At 39.7% G+C, this 24,977-nt stretch overlaps 1 protein-coding gene across 7 annotated transcripts in view; it reads right to left on the bottom strand.

Annotated features, from left to right (window-relative positions):
- The window catches only part of PTPRG (protein tyrosine phosphatase receptor type G), a 681,996-nt gene that overhangs the window by 12,562 nt on the left and 644,457 nt on the right, over positions 1–24,977 (bottom strand). For all 7 annotated transcript variants that reach the window (XM_026501151.4, XM_026501155.4, XM_026501152.4 and 4 more), the window contains 11 exons: positions 20,675–20,757; positions 20,351–20,485; positions 19,217–19,351; positions 17,166–17,338; positions 15,521–15,656; positions 14,811–14,957; positions 12,833–12,926; positions 11,858–11,934; positions 11,232–11,360; positions 7,678–7,824; positions 6,863–7,005 (listed from right to left, as the gene is read on the bottom strand). In XM_026501151.4, the coding sequence (XP_026356936.2) occupies positions 6,863–7,005; positions 7,678–7,824; positions 11,232–11,360; positions 11,858–11,934; positions 12,833–12,926; positions 14,811–14,957; positions 15,521–15,656; positions 17,166–17,338; positions 19,217–19,351; positions 20,351–20,485; positions 20,675–20,757 (1,399 nt within the window). The remainder of the gene's footprint in view (positions 1–6,862; positions 7,006–7,677; positions 7,825–11,231; positions 11,361–11,857; positions 11,935–12,832; positions 12,927–14,810; positions 14,958–15,520; positions 15,657–17,165; positions 17,339–19,216; positions 19,352–20,350; positions 20,486–20,674; positions 20,758–24,977) is intronic.

The raw sequence follows: 24,977 nt of genomic DNA, 5'->3' as shown, positions 1-24,977 counted from the left end.
TAATATTAGCTGTGTTTGTCATATATGGCCTTGATTATATATTAGGTATGTTCCCTGTAAACCCCTTCTGTTGAGAGTTTTTATCATCAAGAGTAGATGTTGAGTTTTGTCAAATGCTTTTTCTGAATCTGTTGCCATAATCATAATTTATATCCTTCGTTTTGTTAATGTGGTATATCGTGATTGATTTGTGGATGTCAAACCAACCTTACCATCCTCAGAATAAATCCCATCTGATCTGGAGATCAGAACTGAATTTAGTTTGCTAATATTTTGTTAAGGATTTTTGCATCTGTGTTTGTCAGAAATACTGCCTGTAATTTTCTCTTTTTTTGTGGTATCTTTGGTTTTGGTAGCAGGGTAATGGCCTCTTAGAATAAATTTAGAATGGTTCCTTCTTTTTTTGGGGGGGGGAATAGTTTGAGAACAGGTATTAACTCTATTTTAAATGTTTGGTAGAGGGGCACCTAGGTGGCTCAGTCAGTTAAGCATCGGATTTCTGATTTCAGCTCAGGTCGTGATCTCGGGGTGGTGGGATCAAGTCCATTGTTGGGCTTCATGCTCAGTGTGGAGATCTGCTTGTCCCTCTCCCTCTGCTCCTCCCCCCACTTGCTTTCTCTCTCTCTCAAAGAATATGTTTAGTAGAGTTCCCCTGTGAAGCCATCTGGTCCTGGACTTTTGTTTGTTAGGAGGTTTTCATTACAGGTTCAGTTTTGTTACTAGTAATTGGTTTGCTTAGATTTTCTACATCTAATTCAGCCTTGGAAGTTTTTTCTAAGAATTTTTCTATGTCTTCTAGGTTTGTCTCATTTGCTGGCTTATAATAGTAGTCTATAATCCTTTGTATATTTTTTTGGTGTTATAATTTCTCTTTCATTTCTACTGTTATTTGAGTCTGCTTTCTTTCTTGAGGAGTCTGGTTAAATGTTTCTCAGTCTTGCTTATCTTTTCAAAGAACCAGGTCTTGGTTTCATTGATCTTTTCTATAGTTTAAGTCTCCATTTATTTCCACTCTGATCTTTATTATTTCTTTCCTTCTACTAAATTTTGGCTTTGTTTGTTCTTTTTCTAGTTCCTCTAGGTTACTAAGGTTAGATTGAGATTTTTCAAGTTTGAGGTAGGCCTGTATTGCTATAAATTTTCTTCTTAAAACTGCTATTGCTGCATCTCAAAAGATTTTCAATCTCAAAGATTTTGTGTTCACATTTTCATTTGTCTCCAGGTATTTTTTGATTTCCCTTTTGGTTTCTTAACTCATCCTCCATATGTTTGTATTTTTTCGTTTTTTTCTTATAATTTAGGTTTATGCTGTTGTAGTCAGAAAAAATGTTTGATGTGATTTCAGTCTTTTTAAATTTATGGAGACTTGTTTTATGCCTAATATGTGATCTATCTTGGAGAATATTCCATATGCACTTGAAAAGAATGTGTATTCTGTTCTGGATGGAATGTTCTAGATGTATCTGGTCCAATGTGTTGTTCAAAGCCAATTTTCCTTTATTAATTTTCTGCCTGGATAATCTATTTTATTACTGTCAGTTTCCCCCTTTGTTAATATTTTAATATCTTTAGGTGCTCGTATGTTGGGTGCATAGATACTTTAATTGTATATCCTCTTGTTGGATTGATCTTTTTTTTTTTTTTTAATTTTTCAAAATTTATTTATTTGCGAGAGTGCGCACAAGCAGGGGTGGGTGCAGAGGGAGAAGCAGACTCCCTGCTCAGCAGGGAGCTCGAGGCAGGGCTCAAACCCAGAACCCTGAGGTCATGACCTGAACTGAAGGCAGATGTTTAACCTACTGAGCCACCCAGGCACCACTGATCCTTTTATCATTATGTAAAGCCCTTATCTCATTACATTGTTTTGAAGTCTCTTTTGTCTGATATAAATACTGCTACCCCAATTTTTTTCATTTCCATTTGCACAGAATATCTTTTTCCATCCCCTCAACTTCCAGGCTGTAAATTTGTTTGAGGCTGAAGTGAGTTTCTTATAGGCAGTGTCTGGACAGGGTTTTTGTTTGTTTTTTTGTTCCATTCATTCACCCTATGTCTTTTTTTTAAAAGATTTTATTTATTCATTTGACAGAGACAGCCAGCGAGAGAGGGAACACAAGCAGGGGGAGTGGGAGAGGAAGAAGCAGGCTCCCAGCGGAAGAGCCTGACGTGGGGCTTGATCCCAGAACTTCAGGATCATGCCCTGAGCCGAAGGCAGACGCTTAACGACTGAGCCACCCAGGTGCCCCCAACCTATGTCTTTTGACTGAACATTTAAACTACTTAAAATAATTACTGAGAGGTACGTACTTACTGCCATTTTGTTCATGGTTTTCTGGTTATTTATTTTTATAGTTCTATGTTCCTTCTTTTCTTGCTCTTTTCCCTGTGACTGATGACTTTCTTTAGTGTTATGTTTTCCTTTCTCTTTTTTATGTATCTGTTATAGGTTTGGGGTTTATGGTTTCTCTAAGGTTTGTATATAACACCCTTAGTGTACAGCAGTCGATTTTACGTTGGCGGTTGCTTCAGCTCAAACACATTCTAAAAGCTACTTTTACTTTACCCCTCCACCTTTCATGTACATGATGCTGCATGGTACATCTTTCTGTGAATCCCTAAACTAATTCTTTAGATAGAATTAATTTCACTGCTTTGGTCTCTTAACCTTTATACTAGCTTTACGACTGATCTACTACCTTTACTATGTATGTGAAATTTTTTTCATAATTTTCTTCTACTTACAGCCTTTCCTTTTTCACTTAAAGGGTCATCTTTAGCATTTCTTCTAAGGCCGGATTAGTGGTGATGATCTCTTCATTTCTGTTCGGTGAACTATCTCTTCTTCCATTCTGAATGTTAACTGGGTATAGTATTCTTGGTTATAGGTTTTTCCCTTTCTACACTTTGAATATATCAATCATGTCACTCTCTTCTGGCCTGCAAGTTTCTGCTGAAAAATCAGCTGAGAGCCTTAGGAGGCTTCCTTTCTAAGTAACTAGTGCTTCTCTCTTGACGCTTTTAAGATTCTCTATCTTTGTGACTATTATGTGTCTTGCTGTGGACTTCCCTTGGTTCATCTTGTTTGGGGGTCTCTGCTCCCTGGACTTGGATGTTTGTTTCCCTCCCCAGGTTAGGGAAGTTTTCTGCCCCCTTTCTCTCTCTCTTCTCCCTCTGGGACCCCTATAATGGGAATGTTAATATACATGCACATCCTGTGATTCCCACTAGTGTATTTTTCTTGTCAGTTATTGGTTCTTTTTGTATTTCTTATTTCTTTGTTGAGGTTCTGAGTTCGTCCACTCTTTTCTCAAGTCTGGTGAGCATCTTTATTCCTTTGAACAATTCTTAATTTTTGAACAAGAGTTCCTGCATTTTCATTTTACATGGGACCCCCACAAATTACATTAGCTGGTCCTGGCTCTGACACTTACTGTTTGTGTATACAGGCCCTATTCACTTCACACTGCCTATTTTCTCATGTGAGAAGAAGGGATCCTAAAATTACCCTCCTAAGTATAGTAATGTTGAAGTTCAAACGAAAAACAGAATTAGTTATTTGTGGGTATCTTTGCAGGTGATACAGAAGGCAGTCATATAGCTCTGCATCTCCTATGGCTTATCTCAGGATCAAATGAAAATAAAAGGTTATTGGTAATCCTCAAAGAGCTTTTGCTTATGTGGGCTATATGTATCAGTATTTACTTTACCAAAAATTGGAACTGAGATAATGTTAAACACAAAACCATGCAAGCACACATTATGGTAGCCATCAGAGTGAGAATGAACAAGGCAAATGGTATCTTTGCATTATTATGAAAATAGTTTTGACCTTTTAAATCCCCTGGAAGGGCCTCCTTCCCAACCCGCAGTCTTCAGGTCATACTTTGAGAACTGTTAACGGTATTAGCCTTCTAGGAGATCTAATAGGGTGATAGATATATCTCTAGAGGGAATAACATTAAATAGTTGCACAAGACACTGTTCTGTGAACATCTAGGCTTATGAGACTGTAAAAACTGTGCTTATCTTCCAAAATTCTTCTGTAGGAACGTAGTCCCTGCTTAAAAAATCGGACAGTAATGCTGATAGATGAATCTCTGAATACAGGATGCTGTAAACAAAGCAGTTTGTATTTGAAGACCAGCACAATCAGTTTACTTTTGGGTGTGGAATTTTATCTAGAAACTTCATCCATCTGGCACCCAGCTGAGAACCCGGAGAGTAGTTGTTAAGAGATCTCTGTGAAGACTCAATAAATAGCAACTCTTTGACTTGAGTGCAAGCAGTTAGGCCTTCTCTCCAGGCCTGCTCAATTCTACCTTCGACAGAGCTTAAGCATTTGTAAGTAGCAAAATAATGGTAAACAAAATGCAAGGCACGAGGCTCCCTGGAGAAAGCTCGTATTCAGGATACCGTACATACCCCTAATGTGTAGGTCGGTTTGAAGTACAATACCCACCGTGTGCCGGGCATTGAGCTTCACCCAGTGGAGACTGGGACAGATGTGTTACCTGTGCTGGTCTCAGCAAGGTGGGGGTGACAGTCCTGTGAACAAGTCGTTGCAATAGGATATGCTGCACAGGAACAGCATCGGTAAGAATGTGATGTTCGTTAGTATTTTAAATGATCACCTCAGGGAGGAGTTAGGAACAGTTCCAAAGAGAGTGACTTTTAAAGTGTTGACTGAAGGAGCCCTCTTTCAGGAAACAGTATTTGCAGGGGCAACGGGGCCTGCAGGAAGTCATTCAATGGAGGACTGCTTCGACCAGACCGTAAAGGAATTTGAAAAGTGTACCGAATGAAAGGGCGACATCAAGTAGACTCGTGGCCAGTGAAATGTGGAGGTGAGGGGGCATACCGAAAGGACTCTGGTATGTCTCTGGTTTGCACAACTCTGTGGCTGGGGACAGGCGGGGAAGATGAGTTTGGTTTTAATTTGTAGGCCATCAGGAAGGGATAGTAGGTCACATGGAAACCGAAAGCTAACTGGTGTTCAGAACACCACACTCCTTCTAGCAGTGTTAAAAAATTTCAAATTTGCTGGGGTCACGTGGAAAAATAACTTCTGTAGAATTGCCTATCTCTCCACCAGTGGATAAGGGAAGGAACATGTTTCGTGCTGATCTAGTTCAGAATTAATTTGCTCTTTTCTTATGTAGGCCTGAGAACAAGCGGCACTTGATTCATTTCAGGTGACATAGCACGCGGCAGAAAATAAAAATCACTGAATAAGACAACGTACCCCCAACACTGAATACAAACAAATCGAATAGTTCTTTTTAAATGGTTTCACAAGTTGCTAGTTTTTTTCTTTCCCACATCCCTTACCATGAAATATAAGTTTAGCTGCATTACGGAATTAAGCACAAAATAATAGCAAAATCAGTCACAGAACTGGGCGGCAGCATTAGATTTCAGTCTGAATGGGCAGAAGCTGGCAAAACCCAGAGGTATTTGGAAGGCTAATACAGATTAGTGGGGGAAAAACTATAGAAGCAGCCCTAATTTTATACTATAACTGCATACCCCAAATTTTCATAGACCAGTAATAGCTGCCCAGTTATTCTGATGCTGGCTATGCTATTTAAACACTGCTGGCAGGTGCCGTGTTTCTAGGCATCTCAGTGTATTTAACTAAAGCTTTGACTATAATGTTCCCCCCCCCCCACTAACCTTAATCTAATTAAGAGTCGGGCCAACATTTTGAAATAGTCATTATTTCCTAAAAAAGAACATAAAAATCTCTGGAAGCAGCCAATAATATGGCCATCTTCAAATACAAGGAAACCATGATTTGAGGTACAGGTGCTGACCCAAGCTGAAAGTCTGTGTTCACTTCATGTCACAGCATTAACTTAGAAAAAAAGACTTCACAATAAGCTTTACTTTCAAACTGACTAATCACTATGCTTCCAGAGTAGCTGCTAATTTAATGAACATAATGGATACACTGAGAATTTGCTGACCAAAGGAGCTCCCTTGGAAGTGAAACAGAAATGAGGATACAGGGGCGCCTGGGTGGCTTAGTCGGTTGAGCGTCTTACTCTTGGTTTTGGTCAGGTCGGAATCCAGCCCCACTTGGACTCCATGTTCAGGGGGGAATCTGCTTCTCTCCCTCTGCTCCCCCCTCCAAAATAAATAAATATGTTTTCTTTTTTTTAAAGAAATGATCTATAATTGGTGCCACATTAGCTAAAAGCTTGTGAGATTCTAAACAATCTGGGATTACACCACTAACTTACAGGTCAATCCCAGCCATGAAGCTTGACTCCAAACATCCACATACCATAAGGTTCATCTATGACTAAAGAGGAAAGTGTCTGGGTTTGAATACCATGTGGATGCCTAGAAGCTCTGACACCAGGAGCCAATGATTTGTTCTCTTTGAGAGTCCTATTCTTTAAACTTCAAAACACATTGTAAACTCTAAATTCATCATTAATAGTAACTTTTTCACCCCTAATCAACTAAACCATATTTAAAAAGTTTTCTTCTCTAATAAGTGTTTGCTGAAATTCACTGTAGGGATATAAAAATACATGTAACTATTAAGCTATTAATTAACTATTTACATGATCTATTTAATTAGTGTTTTGGAAACATAAAACCTCAGAAAGCTTGCAAGTCTACTTTTGTAGGCTGGTATAGTGCTTTGACCTTCCAGAACATACATTCCAGGAATACCTGAAGCCTGGGAAGGGCCTGACACATTACAATGCAAACAGATCTACAACAGGCCCCTGTACACAGTGGTCCCTGTACACAGTGGTACCACAGAATGGTCACGATCTTCCCTTTCCACTCCCTTAGCAATTCAACAAGAAAAATGTCTGAATTTTAGAATTGAGAAATAGATACATACTCATCATGAACAATGGTGGGGCCATCCCTTGTTAAGGCCTCTTCCTTGATGACATTGATAAGTTCGAAAGTACTGCTGATGGGGGCATCTGGGTTAGGCCATTTGGGACACTGGAAGTGCCGAACCTCTAGGACGTAGTCATCCTGTAACCAATGGAAGAAGTCATAGCCCATCCTTTATTTCCTGACACCTGTAATCTGGGGACTAGAACTTGCTCCTAAGAAAGTATGTATTAGAGATAACTGAAGAATGCCAAATACTAGGGAGGACTGCGTGCCCTTAAAAAATGACCAGGTCATGATAGTAGAATCCTATTTTGTTCAGGGAACAATAAAATTTTAAGAGACTTTATAGCCTATTCTATCTTATCTGTAAATTTAAAGGAAAAAAAGACAAAGGGTTAGATCATCACTTAAGTTATTAATATACAGTAGCTCCTCTCTTTTCCACTCCATAATGTTATTACACATCAAAATGTCATTTACTTAAAGTCTTACTATTATCATCTGTAACACACTGCAAGGTTTACATATCTGGTGGCAAAGAGAATACTGAGCTCTAGTATATTGTTTTCATAATTAGGTCAACAGACCTATTTGTATGCATGCTCAATCCGAGGAACTGTTACATTTCATCTACCCAGCTGGAAAAAGCAAATATTTGAAGGAAGGAAAAGGGAAGTGTACATATTTAAAATTAAGTCATACTCAAACGCCTGGGCTTGTCTCGAGGGTGGCAAGTGATCTTATTATTACTTAGAAAGATGATGCAGGGCCCAGGTAGGACTGTTACTGAGAAACAGAGATTTAAGTTACCTGTGTAGCTTCAAGGATAAAGTCATGGATGATAATTTGTTCTTCATTAGAGAGGCACAGTCTGTCTTTGCTGATAAGGGTGACGGTAAAAGCCTCACAGTTCATGGATTCTTCTCGACTTGGCCAGTATACGAACTCATCTTCTGCCTATGGGAACCCCCCCACAAAGAAAAAACTCCTCTGCAGTGCTGTCAAACATTTGTTTTTGAATTTTCTTGCAAATTGATATATAATGTTTGCCACCTCCCGTACCTCCCGAGTCACCATTTAATCATGCCCAGTTCACCAAGTTCAGTGGTGACTGTAAAATATACTTGATAGTAACCATTTCCTAGCACTTCCCACCTAGGTCACTGTAACAACCAAAAATGCTCCCTCTAGAGGTGATATATTAAAATTAATCGACCTAGATCTTTTTTTTTTTTCCTTATTATAATACATTCTAGAACATTTCTCAATTGGACTTAGTATATTATTTCACCCTTGCTTAAGCAACTAAGACATCCTGGTTTTTACTTCCTATGGATTATGAAAACAGTTCTACAGTTGATTAGGATTTTGTCAAGGAATTTCTTCAACATTATCTTAATTTTTACAATATACTAGTGAGGTAAGGGGTTTTTATCATCCATCTTTACCGAGGAGAACATCAAGGCTCAGAGAAGTCCATACGTTGTCTCAAATCACACTGCTACTAAACGGTAATGTGTGGGAAGAGGTTGAGTGTAAGTAAGCTTATGTTGGCCCGAAGTACAAAGTGCTCTTTCAAAGACAACTTAATCTATCCATGTTAGGCTTCAAATGGAGATTAACATAGAAAAAGGCTTTCAGCCTTGAATCCGGCAAGCTTTAAATGTTCATCTATTTTAGGATTAAAAATAAATATTCAGGCGGGGTACTTGAATTCCATCCCTGAAAACTGTGGAGACTTAAGAAAAAGGTAAGGGGTGCACAGATTGGAGATTTTGTGAGAAATACAATGATTAGAATAAGACCCCTGACCCTCACTGCTGTGCTTCTTTTTCTCATCAGTTCAAATGGCAAACTCTACTTTGCCTGGCATATTTACATTTCTACGGGCATTTTCCTGAAAATGCTTAGATACTACTAGTGAAGTCAGAAATAATTCTGAATAATGTTCAAAACAAAGAAGGTTTTGTTTAATCTTACATTGTTGCATCAGAAATGAGCCAACAGTCCAATAAGACTTATCACCCTTTCAAGTTTCAATATAGCTTATTGCCAAGTACATTTTTATTTTTAAAGCTCAGCATAAGGGGAAACAGATTAGCAATTGGGTTTAGTCTATACAAAAGAAGTCTGTAACTGTCAGGGGTTTTAATACATTTTGTCCAAGGAAATGGAAGTAAGAAAGACCCTTTTAATAGATATTAAAGATAGGTAATAATGGACAGGGCCTATACATTTAATCAATATGCACAGGTTAAGCTAGGATTTAGGATTGGATGTGATCCTGAATAAATTGATCTGGGCCTTAATTTTCATATCTGAAAAGTGGGAATGACAACATTACGTACCTCTAAGAAATTAACATGAATAGTAAATTATCAAATTGGCCTAATAACTGCCAAAGGGATTTTAATAATGGTGGAAGAAAGGCAAAAACAAGAACAAAAAACAAACCCCTTCTGAATACAGACAGCAAACTAGGGAATAACTGATCATCTTCAAAGACTATGAAAAATACATGCTGCTTCTTAATTCAGCAGGAACTCTGGTCTCGTGGTTATTTTGCTTACAAATGTATTTGTAGATCAAAGATGCCTGTACCTATAACAGTGCTTTCTGAACCAAGAACCAGTGACTTTGGGCTACTCACAGCATCATGGTCTTGACAAGTTATTGCAGTGATAAATAATAAAGCAAACAAAGAGAATCTACAGACATTTTTAGGAAAAGTGTTCACTAATAAACCTGACTTTCAACCCCAGAGCTGAGAATGCAGACATGCAGGATTCTAGCCAGGTCTCCCCCAGCCTGAGACACAGAGATGACCTGTTCCGGGGCATGTCAAGGTCCTCACTGTCTGCAGAGCTTGTATGGACTCAGGTGGTCCAGCCTGCCCCCTACAAATGAGCCTGTGGGTAGATGCTTTTGGTGACTGTCCCGTGTTAAGTGACAATAACAAAATACTGACTCATCCAGCAAATGAACGTTTTAACAACCCTAAGTGCCTCCAATTTCCACATGCCAAACAGAATAGACCCCTATTGCCAGCTAATTTGAAAATTTACACTCCAGTTTTTAGCTTAAGATTCTCAATTTTGTTGCCATTCTATCATACAGAAGCAGTCTTGGTATTCTGAAGCTGGAGCAAAATGCGACAAAGTGAAGAAGTTCCTACCGACTGGGCACACAGTCAAATGCATGTCATCAAGACTAGGGGTTCAATCACAGGCTGTTCTTTCTTGATTAAAAAATTCACTAATCTGATACTCAGGGAAGCAGCTCCTCATTGGTTTTTGTTTTTGTTTTGTGGGCTTACATGTCCTCATAATAACTTCTGAAGACCCAACTAATTCTGAAAGTTAAGCTCATCTTGATAAATTTGTTCACCCTTCTTTTATATAATCTCGAGACACAGGGGAGGAGAGAAAGGGGCCGTAGCTCCGTCAAGGTCTTAAAAGCACCTTTACATTGGAACAAAATAGCCTTTCTGTACCTCCTTCCCTGTAATGGATGTGCTCTGCCTATGGAATGGGGGAGAAAAAATGATACGTTATTAGTACTTTTGATATAAATGTGTTTTGGGAGAGGGCTGGGAAACCTTTCTCTGATGTGGGGGTGAGACGAATAGCATAGCAAAAAAATTAAAGGACAGGTCACTCAGGTTCAAATCCTGCCTCCAGTTATTTGTGTATATGCCCTTAGGCAAGTTACTTCCCTCAATTTTCTTAGCTATTAAATGAAATGATAATAGTCCCTGTGTCATAAAGTGGTGGAGAGGATTAAGTGAGTTAATTCATGTAAACACAGTTCCATACTTAAATGTTAGCTGCTATTTTGTTTTTCACAAGTGACACACGGAGACTGAGAGGTCAGGTTAAGGTCATATGTTAATGAGGTTACTCAAAGGCCCTTTTCCAAAACCTTCTGCCCTGCCACATACTGCATGAGAGAATCAAGTAAGGAGTGGAGAGGGACAGTAACTTTAAGAATACAAAAGGAACCTATTCAGACTTAAAGATAAGTCTAGATGGGGGGCGCCTGGGTGGCACAGCAGTTAAGCATCTGCCTTCGGCTCAGGGCGTGATCCCGGCGTTACGGGATCGAGCCCCACATCAGGCTCCTCCACTATGAGCCTGCTTCTTCCTCTCCCATTCCCCCTGCTTGTGTTCCCTCTCTCGCTGGCTGTCTCTATCTCTGTCGAATAAATAAATAAAATCTTAAAAAAAAAAAAAAAAAAAAAAAAGATAAGTCTAGATGCCCCTCCCTTGCACATACAGACAGTGGAGCCCTGTGGGAAGGTATCAAAATGATTTATGCTATGGCCTCACAGGCTCATTAATATATCGCAGATGTGCTTTGCTTACCAAGCTCTGGTTGTCTGGCAGCATGACAATGATCTGTGCGTTATGATCCCAAATCATTCGCCAGAAATCTTTCGTAGTATGTGGCAGAGGGTGCTGGGTTATAATAAATTCATTGCTCCTATAATAGCCCTTCAGTTAGGGAGATGGAAAAATCAGCAGTTAGAAACATTTTATTCTGACGTTGGTGGTAGTAAAACACGTTCCTGAGATAAGACAGCATTGTTCTGCCCCCACTTAAACCACTGAAAAAGGCAGTCCGTACATGTGCTAATTTTTAGATAAATACGCTAACACGTGCGGATCATTCCCTCTCCACGCACAAGTCCCTTTTAGTTGCCCCTGCTGCTTTTACTTCACAGCAATTTCAACATTTATTCCAACACTAGATGGGTGAAATTAACAAGAAAATTAATTCCTTAACACACACTTTTCTTTAAGTATTTCTGTACCCCCGCTGACTAGTAGGAGTCTTTTGTTAGAGGTCGCCAGATACAGAAATCGCTCTAATTTTTATATTACACATCGAGAAATTATTTGAAAAATGCAATCAGCTACATAGGTGGTATCTGCTCTTTAGCACCTTTTAGTTTAATTGAATTTATTTATAATTAACTGTTGACTCTCACCATGATATAAGAAGCATTAATGTAATCTGTTCCTTTCATTCCAGGCAACGGTGCAAGACCCACTCGGGCACGCTCGGCTATGGTATGGAAAAAAAAACACAAAAACACCACATTTGCCTTATAACACACACAGAACCAATAACGCTTCCTGAGGTTCACTTGGTGAGTAATCTATTTCCCTGGCTCCCCTTTCATTTTAAAACTCACCTATATTTTTAACTGAGCTAAAGTGTCAGCTAAGGCAGAATGTAAATGGAATTTTGCTGCACATTCCCAGAAGGGTAGAGGCATTACAGGAATAAAATCTTACTGTGAGAGAGGTTTTCACAGCAGATCACGAAGAGAACACTCTGTGCAGAGATGACAGAGGATTTCAGATAATTTTTGGCCCTGCTTGGATATTCTTACAATTATACCAACACATTGTACTTTTGCTCTTTTGCCATTCCCTTACCCATATTTTTTTCCCTGTAACGTGCTTAGAAAATGGTGGCCTTTGTCAGTAAAGAGACTCTCTCCGGTGACCACCCATGCTTGTGTCTACAGCTCACTCAGTACCCTCTGCTAGGTCCCGAGTTATTTATACAAAGGTTCCCATCTACCCCCAGTGCCTTGATCTCAACACCAGAATAATGGAATAATGCATTCCAGTTGTACAGATTAATCAGAGACTCTTCAGTGTTCTAGGGGTATTAATGCCACAGTGATCATGGCTTTACTTTATTTTTTTTTTAAGTTAAAATGTAGAAGTACCATAATTCTTGAATTTCGGGGTGAACGGAAGCTAGACTTCATGTCACACTGACACAACAGTTTGCTGGCACAGACAACCCCCCTCCTAGTTTGATCAAACTGCCTTCATCCGCCTGGCCTAACTATTCCCCTTGGTAGTTGCGGCCTCCTTACATAATACATAAAATTCAATGAAAAAATACTAACACACTCTATCAAGTCAAACTGATTTTAAGATCTTACACGGCACGACTGAAGAGTTTCGGTTCTTTTCTTTGTTACACTCTTTCTGAGCACTAAAGCACTCCACATACTTGGCATTACATTGTGTGACCAGCTGAAAGAAAAGCAACATTTTAGTTTTCATTCATTCACTAACCTTATTGTGATAATCGTTTTGTAATAGATGCAAGAATCAAGTCATTACTTTCTATACCTTAAATTGATACAATGTTACATATCAGTTACATCTCAGTAAAGCTGGGAAATAACAAAACAAAGTTATAATTGATAGCATTTGCTTGATCTGGCAAAAAAAAAAAAAAAGCCAGTCAGTAACTGGATTACTAAAGAGCAAAAACATTTTTCTATCCCAAAGAATATATTTTTGTGTTTCAGTAGTGGTTATTTCTGTCCCACTACTGTGGTTATATGTAAGCTTGTCTTATTTCTATCAGGCCGTAGGCTTCAGGCAACAGGTTCAATGTGGGCAGCAGATATTTTTTGAATTGGTCTGGACTTTTCTGTTGAAAATGTCACTACTTTTTGGCATTTGTCTTCCGTAACTTCTCACAGGCACATGAGTCAGGTGGGGCTACACTAGAAAAGACTGCTTTATGGTCACAGGAGCTAAGCGTACTTTCTTGACCATAACTGACTAGGTTCTCAGTACCTTTCTGTTGAACTAAACTAAACATTGTTCTAAGGCCACTCTAAGTAGCCCAGTAGTTTGGTTATTCTTCCTCTTCTTATATAGCTTGGTCGAATCCTGTTTTGTTTTTTTTTTTAGCAGGGAGAGGGTCCATTTTAACATGAGGGAACGACCTCCTCTGAACGCTTTACTACTGCTGTCCAGGGCCCTGGGTGTAGTTTTCAAGTTTTGGATCCTCGTTTTTTTTCCTTTTACTTAAGTTCTAAAGTGGTTAGTGCTTACCAAAGAACCAATTACCAGGTTTCCAATGGAATGAAGAGATTTCTCTTAAAAAATTCATCAAAATATGTGGAAACAAATATTGCAGAAATAGAAAAGGCAGAATTTAAGAAACGGTGGGTACTTAACTTTTTTTAAGAAGTAATTTTACATACTTAAAATGAGATACGATGTCCTCATTATTAATTACCTCAATGGTTTTTCGAATAGTTAGGATGTTATAAAAGGAGAGCTAGAAATTTAAGATCGTTATGGAACGAAAAACAGATTAATTTTGCTCGTTAATTTGCTTGGCAGTCTCAATGATTCAAATGATGGTTTCACAATCTATGGAAAGTTTTACCGTGAAAAGTACAACTGCACAAATTCACCTCATTCTATCTTGATACAAAATGAGAAATTACGTATGGAATAATAAAAAAAAATTTAAAAGACTAATGAGAGACTAGTTAGTAATGGGAGGAAAAGTATTTGAGGTTAGGATAAAGGACAGTTCTTACTGATCTTAATCAATTACTTTAATGTCCTTATAGTCTTTTTTTTTTTTTTAACCTTTCCCTCAGTTAATTCCATATAAAGCTTAACTGGCTTTAAACTCCTTCATGCCCTTATCCAAGCAAAAGAAGAATCCTTTTGGGGAAAGGTAGCTTCTCTCTGGTATTCCTTAGTAACTCTCTTTTAGTTTCTACATTATAGTCTTTCGAGTAGCTTATTAGTTAACATACTGTCCTAAAAATAAATCATTCTTAAGGATAAGATACGTTAGTTCAGAAAAAATACAGAGGCTATTTTTGGACTTATAATTAGGTCACTGTGGCCCGGGGGCCGATGGTGTTTACATTCAGATGAAGCCCTAAGTGGCTCAGAAGGAAATACAGCACCGTGCTCTCTACGTGAATCCCAACAGTTCATACACAGGTTGAAACTTACTTTATTTTCTTCTCGTTACATGTGAAGAATGGAAATGGTACTTCCTTTCAGTCTGTCCATTCATGCCAAAAAGATAGGACCCCCAAACTCAAGCCATTTCTTTACTCTTTTTTTACCCCAGAGGTTTATTCAGAGAACTACCTTGAATTGCTTCTCCAGCCGTGTCTTTCCTCCAACTCCTGGTATCAGGATGCTGTTGACATAGCTGTGCAGCTGATTAGAAGATACTTCAGTCTCCTTTCCTAGAATGGCTTCCAACAAGGCATCGTGGATGAAAATGTACTGCTCCTACAAGGGACGGAATGAGGAGAGCGGCTGAGGGGGTAGCCACCTCTCTCCGCGTCATGAAACCGACCTCAGATCAACTCTTCCCGCGGCGACTCCCCCGTGCACCCCTTCAAGCATTTACAGCGAGGTGGCTTGCTCTGACACTGACTGGTTTATCCCTCCTAACTTACTTTAGGGTCAGGACCGTGTTTCCCATACCATGCCCCCAACAGTAGGTTCAGTGCAGCAAGGCCGGGGAGACACGTGTCGAACGGAGGCTGTTAGAAGCATTCTACTTCTGAGGCCCGACGACACGTTGAATTCCCCACAGCGTCAAGCACAGCACCAGACACGGCTGCACCTGCTTCCGAAGTGTGGGTGAATTACTGAGAAACCACAGGTAAGATCCACGCAGAAACGGAAAACTGGGAGGCAAAGACTAGGATCGTGGTCAGCGCAGCTTCTGATACAAACCTGGACATCCCTTCAGGCCCTACGAGAATGAATTTTCTCCTCAGTACCATTCGACTTGCATTGAAAGCACGCGCCAGAATCTCTCGAGCGCGCCCGCAGCCGCTCCTCACCTCAGTCTGGACGAGGTAGTTACGCTGTGTCCTGATATGCTTCAGGAACCCCAGGACGTTGACTGTGCTTTTGTCTTTGATCTGCTGCAGCATGCTGTCTATGACAATGTAGGTGCCTGTCCTGCCCACGCCGGCGCTGCAAGAGAGGGCGACACTCAGCTGCTACCGCGGACCGGAAAGATGACCGTCTGGGTAGCGCATGAGCTTAGAAACCACCTGGTTGTTTAGATAACCGAGGAGAGTTGACACAGGTTATCCGTTGTGGACGGCATCCCAAAACTTCATTAGGACACTTCCCACGAGTCTTGAGGGGGAGCAAAGACAGCCTTTTTAGAAATACCACAGCAGCTGGAGTAAAATGTTGCATATGTATTTGCTTTCTCAGCCCCACTTGCGGCTCAAGCCAAGCATGTAAGTCAGGGACGCCAGGGACGGAGAGCGGCCCTTCTTGGCAGAGCCATCCCCCCACCGGAACCCCGTGTGCTGAGGCCCCCGGTAGGGAGTTTGCATCCTTGATGCCTAAGTTTGTGCCTGGTACTGGAGCTCCCATTATCCTTTCAGTAAGTCCCCTTTCTGCGCCCCTCCCTAGTCTGTTCAGTATTAACAAACTTCCCAGCTAAAGGGTGGCTTCCTTCAGTCAGCCCAGTATGGAATCAGAATAGGACGCCTGCAAAATCTGGCCTCTTCTATTCACACTTCCTCATTGTTAAAACACAAAACCAAAACAGAAAAACAACAGTCAGGAAGATGGGAGTTCTGCCGTACTGATGAACAAGAATCCCCCAACAGGTTCCCACCTCACATGGCTACTCCATGGATACCCCGGCTCGTTGACAGACTTTCATGTCTATTTTAGCGATTCCTCAATGGGTTTGCAAAAAAATGTACTTTTCATGAGGCTTTAAGCAGGAGATGGGTTCCAACATCTGCCAACGACTTGCTTTGTGATCACATGTTATGAACAGCAGCCCAGAAAAAACGCTTAGAAAATGCCACGCAGCTCTGGGACATAGCTCACAGGAGAGCGAGCATCTATTTGAATACCGAAGTTAAAAAAAAAAAGCCAAGAATGCAATTACAAATGAAAGATAATAAAAGTACTTTTAAACCACGTACTAAAGTTGTTTAAGGTAGTTAAGAAGGGAAAAAAGGCTTTCCCAGTGCTTTGAAAAAGGTCCTTCTTAGAGTATGGATCAACTAAAAAAATTAAAAATCTTTGCACTCCTACAATAAACTTTATTATTTGGAGGAGCCCTTTACAGAAAACCCATATGCAAAGCCTCAAACGCTCCAGTGCAGAAAGCCCTGAACTTGTGTTTAAGGTCAGACTTCTGTGTAATAGGAGTAGCTTCCAGATTCCCTATAAACAATTGGGGATTTTATTAATAATAGATGTTATAAAAACTGGAGATTCATTCTCCAAGAGCAGATTTTGTTGTAGCCCCTGAAATAGCGGATGATTTCTGAACGTTCTGAGAATGCAGTGATTTTACAGAACCCCAACAGGCCGTACTGGTCCCAGTTTTCAGCGGGAGACTCCGTTTCTAAATCAGACAGAGCAGGGCCCCAGCAGTCCACATCCCCCACTCTGCCCACTTCAGATGTTGGCTCCCAGGCACAAGAAGGAGAAAGATGCTGGCCCCACCTGCAGTGCACCAACACAGGGCCCATTTCTGGCGTCCGGGCTGCCGAGGATCTCCTCACGAAGGTCAGGACCGGGAGGGCGTACTCAGGAACCCCCATGTCAGGCCACTGAGTGTAGTGATACTGGATCACAACCCGTTCGTTCTGACGACCCTTGGGATTGCCCTTCTGACCCTGGGAGAAAGGCGGAGAGAGAGGTCTTTAAGCAGACAGTGGGCATTCTGGATTTAAAAAAAAAAAAAAAAAAAAAAAAGAACGTAGGAAACACGACCTTCCACTTCATGTGCCCTAAGTGAATGTTCCTGGCTAGGTACTTCCCCCTTGGTGGCCCTCTCATGCCAGGAGTGGAGATATCGTCTAGCTGGATGTGAAGTATCAGACGTCTCCGAGGAGAGAAAATGGTTTAAGATGTGGAACCATCTCAAGCACTTTGTAATTTGCCTACACAGCCTCCGTGTTCTGACTTCCTGCCCCGACTCCAGAAGGCCGTGGTCCTTTGCTCTCAGGTATCTGACTGTGGGCCCCGACTCCCATCCTTTCTCTGCTGCCTGGGTCAGACCTTCAGGAGCGTGTGTGCTGGCTGCTGCTGTGCGTCCTCCAGGAGGTGATTCTCAATCTCCAGCGTCAATAATAAATTCAGAAATTCAGAAATGAAATTTTCAGAGTACTTGTCCTGTAAGTGGCTGAGCTTTTTACATTTTAACCATTTTGGATGAAAAATTTCCCCCAATAGGAAACTTGCTATTGGAGGTTTTTCTTATAACCAATTAACCAATGAACTTATAAATATCTGAAAATTTCAATTTTTTTTTTCGATGACTCTAGGTCATTAATCAGCTAGAGCACGTAAGGTGTTCGGCCCTGGGCTGAAGAACCCTGATGGCTCTGATATCCAAACTCTTCCGTTAACTCTCATTTTCCTGTTTCTTCCTCTTTTTCAGTTACTACTTTTTCCTCTTGCATAAAACCCCTTAAAGTTCCTATATGACCTCTGTGCTCCAACTTGAGTGGTTTGTAAGGTAAGTGGGCAATGTTTAAATACCTGAAGGGTTCAGTGGGCTTTATACACATAAGCTGGTCATCGGTTACTTTAAGCCAGCTAACGGCTCTATTAGAACAGAAATACAGTGCAACTTGACTTTTATATACTTCTGCCATTCTCAGAAGAAAACTAAACATAGAAGAAGACTGTTAACCTTGGATCACAGATGGGTTTTGAAGCCAACGAAATTATATATAAAAATTTGAATAAATGTTAATTCTTCTGGGGCGGGGTGGGGGGGAGCTGTAGTTTTATCACATTCTCAAAGATGGCCAAGACTTAAAAAATATATATATATACCCATTGCTACAAACAACTGCCATTCCTAAGTCTCTCTAGAGCAATTACTTTATATTTTCTTAATGAACATCTACCTAGAGCTCCTAGTAGTGCTGTCATGGTCCATGAATCTTGATGGAACAGATTTTGAACAATAGAAACCGAGATAACTTGGAAGCAGCATTTTCCACAAGGTGTGGAAATTGGATGTTAACAGGTTTATAGGAAAGGGTAATGTTGAGTTGTATTAGGACACACTAGGCAAAAAAACTGAATGCATATTATGTAGCCTTCATTTTCCATACTTATTAAATAGCAGAATCTCCTTTTTGCAAGCATCTTGCAGGGTTAGCATTCCTTGGAACATGGTTTGGGAAAATAACTCTTGAAAACTGTCAGAAGGTTGCTACTGAAAAGCTAAATCCACAAACAGATGCTGTTCTAGTTGCTGGTCACCGAGACCTAGAACTACCCTTTTTTTTTTTTTTTTTAAATGAAGCCTTTACGAGGAGATTAAAGAATTTAATCAGGCCAGTTACATTCTATTATGTGCTCTGCCAGTATCTTCCACAGCATACATTGATGTCAATCAAAGGAGCTGTGAAAAAATGTTTTTTAAAAATACTTTTTTAAAGCCAAGTTGGTTCTGAGAATTGGCCTTGGTTGTACAGTAATTTTCATACAAGTTTAAAGAGAGATGCCCTGGCAGCCCACCCATATTCCTTCAATACCTTTTTCACTTTTGTATTTCTGACTGAAAAACGACGAACAGTGTAGCAGGCATGTACTTTTGTGCTCTTCAGTGTGACAATAATGTTTCCATACTCCTCACTATTCTCTGTTGGCCAATACTGATCACATTTTCGCTGCAAAAAGGAAAAAGTTGTCAGTTCCAACGGCAATTGATGCCACAATTGTACTGTTGGTAACGTGATTTCCAGCGTGTTTAGAACAGGTAGTACCATCATATAGTTGAACCGAAAAAGAAACACATGGCCTGATGGCTTAGAGGTGGACATGCCTCTGAAGAGGTTAATCTTGGGACACCTTTGGGCAAGATCGCTTGTGAAACGGGTCTCGTATTCATGACCACCTTTCAACAGACAACGTACTTTAAAGAGGGCCTCAGAAAGAAACCTGTATTTGGCCCGTAAGAAATACGGCTGGCTACGTGAGGAGGCTGGGCTGCCTTCCGAGTTGCAAGAGAGTCTCGTTACAGTGAAAACCTTCATTTTACCACTTGGGTCACCAAAGGTGACACAGGGACTCCACAGTCAAGGTGAAGCTGTAGCATTCCGAGCAATGAATTTGAGCCTTAGCCTTTTACTCCAGGCTAAATCCGCATCATAGAATGTAAACTCCTAATCTGTTAACTCTAAAATATTAATCGTCTTAAAAAAAGGTTCTCTTAATGATGGTCAAGGTGTTTTCAACAGTGTTTCCGCACCCCCCACCCAAACTATCAGTAGTTCCCCCACTACACTATGTTTCTTCCAACTTCCCTATTGTGCTTTCTGTCCTGTCTCTTAGAAGGTCCTTCTGTAACTCCACCCTCCTCCCTCCTTGTTCACAGCTCACCTCACGTATTAGCTCCTTTACAAAATCTCAGACCTGGAGGATGTATCCATCCCTTTACAGCATCCCCATTCAAACACTCTATTCATCCCCCTTGCCACATTTAATTCCGACTTGTAAGCGCTCAGCTCTTTCCCACCAGACCACAAGCGAGGTAGGGACAAGAGAGGAAGCTTTTCATCTCCTTAACTCTTTATACCTGGTCAAGTTCCTACCCTACAGCAGGTGCTCCATAAAGAGGTTTTGAATGAAGGTACATGATTTAAGATATTAAGCCAAGAGGCTCTTACTCTTCCTTTTTCCACAAGGTTCGTAATCATGATAATGATTCCAGTGTTTTGTTCCCAAATCATCCTCCAGAAATCTTCAAACGTAGACTTTAAAGGTCCCTGGGTGGCGATATAGGCTTTCGCTTTGTTGTAACCCTTCAAAGATGATACAGCACAAAGTAAGTTGAAAGCAATGCCACAGACCAGTTAATAATTCAAGTGCCTTCCACATTGAAGAGGCTGTGTTTTTAGGAAAAGCTCTGTGCAGTATTAAAACACGTTCAACAGTCTCTGTGGCACTCTTCGACAATGCGAAACAGGTTTATAAAAACATTTCTGACTTACATCGACATAGTTTGCATTAATGTAGTCGCTGTGCTTAGAGTCTTTTCCTGGTAAAGGTCTTAACTTCACCCTACTGTGATCATCTATAGAGGATAAAAAAAAAAAAAAAAGCAAAAACAAATGTGTAATTCAAACACTGCCAGCATTCTAAAGCAGAAAACAAGGCAAATAGGCAATGTGGCATCTCCCAGAGTGCCCCAAGAAAACTTTTGTCAGAACAAGAGCTAAAAATTCAAAGATACAGCAATGAAACCCATCTTAAAAACACAGGGACGTTTCTACATCATGCTCGGATGTGGGAATGCCGGAGAAATGCTAAATGAAGTCCTTATTAGTTCACGTAAAATGATCTCAAGTTGCAACCCTACAAAGTGTCCTTGTCCTGGATTTTAAAACCAAGGCCTTTGATTATCCATGGCTGTGTCTCTTTTCCATTAATACAAATGTACAAAGGTGACTGTTATATTAGGTTCAGAACAACACCTATTTGTTGAACATCTATTTTCGGGAGACTACTTTGCTAAATTCAGTTAGACTCCCTGCTACCCCAGTAGAACCTAAGTAACTGAAACCAGAGCTGTTCCTGAGAGTAATCTCATTGCAGGACTCTGGTAGGAATCTGGTCAATGACCAGATTTTAGGATCCACATAACCTCAGCTTATGATCACAAAAGGGGGAGTGGGATATAGGCCTCTTGTTGCCCAGCAAAGTGAGCTTGAATTTTTAGGACAGCAAATGAAATAAAAAGAAGTGAAGGTCACAATTTTATTTTCTCTAGCTAGGAACAGAATGGGCAAAAGTAAATGTACATTTCTGCTTATAATCATAAAAGGCCAGTTCAAGGAGAAGTCCAATGAGTGGTTTAGCCTAGACATTAATGACCTCAGACTATTTCTCAAGCACTTTTTGAAAGCCCTCTCCCTTCTTGTGACTGTGAATTGCGTTTGTTGTTCTGACAAACTCTCAGACTATACTTGCTATGCAGAGGGGCCACCTGCTAGAAATAGGCTCCAAATGACAATTTTCCTCCAAGTTATCTGAATACAAACCACTATGCCTTAGCTCAGTAGCACTATAATGCCTATTATTTTTCAGATTGACAAATAAGAATACATTTTCAAGTTGCAAAATTCATATTTAATCCAAAAGGTAGCAGCCTCTCTAAATAGATCAATACAGGAGGTGGTCCGGTAGCACCCATATATACTTGGAAGTTGTAATGGCTGTGTGAGAGAAGGAGACATTTTGTTGCCTGCACAGTAAGTTGTTTCAAGACATCTCCATCCCAATTTTTGCTATTCTAAGCCCTTAATATGGGGGTAGACCAAGATGACGGGTGATAATGCCCAGAATCTGACCAGGTGTCATGAACACCAGAATCCAACTTTCTGAACTTAGGAAAATAAAACCACATCTCATCTGAATTTGTGACAGTGAAACCATAAATGATGTGGTGAGAGTACAACCATATCAAACCACAGATGGTACACTTTCCAGGCAACACCATGACCCTTGGGCGTATCACGCAGACGCTGCTTTGATTTCCTCCCTCTTTTTTACCACATACTTTCAGCCAAGCACTGAGGTCACCAAAGTAAGGACTGCCACGGTGGAGAGAATGCTATGTGTGGATATACTCAAGGAACACATGTGTATGTATCCCTGCCTGACTTACATGGTTAGAAATGAGGTATATAGATGGACACATCCTTATATAATCTCAGCAAGGTGAGCCTTGACTGATTTGGCCAACAAATACTGTCAGAGTCCATCCATTCAAAGACTGGAGAGAAAAGTAAAGTTTGACTCTTCCTCGTTCCATTTGTTACCTCTTCATTCTCTCACATAAGTGGAACCAATACTCTTATTCAAAAATGACTTGTGGTCCTTTTAAAACTTTAGAGTTAGTAGTAAAACTCTATTAGTAGGTGACATTATCTTGTATATAAAAATTCTAAGGAATCCACAGAAAATAATTATTAGAATAAATGAGTTCAGCCAAGGTTGTAGGATACATGATCAATGTTAAAAAAAAAAAAAAATTGTATTTCTATACACAATGGAAGATCTCAAAATTAAGTAAACAATTCCATTTACCATAGCATCAAAAAGAATGCTTAAATTCAACCAAAGAAGTGTAACACAATGCAAACTATAAAACATCATTTAAAGAAATAAAAGATGACCTCATAAATGTGGGAAGACATCCCATCTTCATGGATGGAAGACAGTACTGTTAAGATTAATCCACAGAGTCAATGCAGTGCCTATCAAAATCCCAGCTACATCTTTTGCAGTAATAGAAAAGTTGATCCTAAAACTGATAAGGAAACACAAGGGGCCCAGAATAACCAAAACAATCTTGAAAAAGAAGAACAAAGTTGGAGCATTCACAGTTTCCAGAGTTCAAAATATACTACAAAGCTATACTCTGTCATTAAGATGAAGCAATACTGGTCTAAGGATAGACCTATAGATCAATGGAAGAGAACTGAGAGTCTAGAAATAAACCCTGACATTCGTGGTCAGTTGATTTTCAATAAGGGCACTAAGACAATTCAGTGGGGGAAAGAAGAGTCTTTTCTACAAATAGTGTAGGACAACTGGCTATCAACAGGCAAAAGAATACACTTCGACTCTGCCTCACATATATAAGAGTTATTTGGATAAAAGACCTAAATGTAAAAGCTAAAACCATAAAACTCTGACAAAAACAAAGGTGTAAATCTTCATGATCTTGGATTACGCAGTGGTTTCTTAGATATGACACCAAAACCACAGGCAACAAAAGAAAAATTATGTTTCACCAAAATTAAAATAATTTATGCTTCAAAGGACACCATCAAGAAAGTGAGAAGACCATGCACAGAATGGGAGAAAATATTTGTCAAATGTTTATCTGTATAAGGGATTCGTTTCCAGAATGTATAAAGAACTCCTACAACTCAGCAACAAAAAGATAAGTAATCTCATTTAAAAATGGGCAAAGAATCTGAATAGTTATTTTCCCAAAGAAGATCTACAAATGGCCAATAAATACATGAAAAGATGCTCAACATTACTAATCATTAGTGAAATGCAAATTAAAATGGCAATGAGATACCACTTCACACCCATTAGCAAAGCTATATATATATATATATATATATATATATATATATATATATATATATATATATATATGTCTATCTATAGAGGTAGATATATAAAAGTAACAAGTGTTGATGAGAATATGGACACTGGGACTCTCATATATTGCTCGCGGGAATGTAAAACAGTGCAGCCACTTTGGAAAACAGTATGGCAGTTCTTCAAAATGTTAAACATAGAGTTACCATATGACCTAGCTATTCTATTCCCAAGTATATATCCAAGAGAATTGAAAATATATGTCTGCACAAATGTTCATAGCAGCATTATTCATAATAGCCAAAAAGTCGAAACAACCCAAATGTCCGTCAAATGATGAATGAATAAACACAATGTGGCATATCCATACTGTGGAGTATTTTTCAGCCATAAAAAGGAATGAAATACCGATCTAAGAGACGACATGGATGCATCTTGAAAACATCATGCTAAGTGGAACAGACCCAGACACAAAAGGCCACATAGTCTAGGATTCCATTTATATGAAATGTTCAGAATAGGCAAATACATAGAAATAGAAAAGTAAGTGGTTTCTAGGGGTTAGGGAAAAGGAGGAATTGGGAATGACTGCTAATGGGTATGGGGTTTCTTGTTGGGGTGCTGAAAATGTTCTAAAATTAGGTAGTGGTGATGGTTGTACAACTGCGAATATACTAAAAAACACTGCAATTCAGTTTATATTTAAATTCCCATTTAAATATAAATTAACTTTAAATGGGTGAATTTCATATGGTATGTGATTTTTATCTCACTAAAGCATTATAAAAAGGTTTATCTACAGTAGCATTCAAATTTAAATGGTTCAATTTAATGCACTATAAAATTCTATGGAATGTGTTCCTTACCGTAGTGTATGCTAACCATAAACATGTGTGCCTCTGCCTTTAGTATCAAAGCATATATTATCTGCCAGTGACCCAAACCCCCAGTGTCTATAAGAAGCAGCACTATAGCCAGAAGAAGACTGTGTTCCTAGAGTATTCCCGTAAGGTTCTATAAGAAGAATGCTTACTTGTTTGCTTCCCAAACGCCAGAGTACTCCAGACCTTGGAAAGATGGTAGAAAGGACAAAATGCATGGGCCCCAAGGACTGGTGCCTCCATCCCTGAAGGTATAGCCCACTGAAGGTACACTACCTAGTCTTAGAAATTC

The sequence above is a fragment of the Ursus arctos genome, unplaced genomic scaffold (assembly GCF_023065955.2).
Source record: "Ursus arctos isolate Adak ecotype North America unplaced genomic scaffold, UrsArc2.0 scaffold_14, whole genome shotgun sequence".
NCBI lineage: Eukaryota > Metazoa > Chordata > Mammalia > Carnivora > Ursidae > Ursus > Ursus arctos.
The sequence above is the reverse complement of the archived record's forward strand: the minus strand, read 5'-3'. Positions and strand labels throughout refer to the sequence as shown.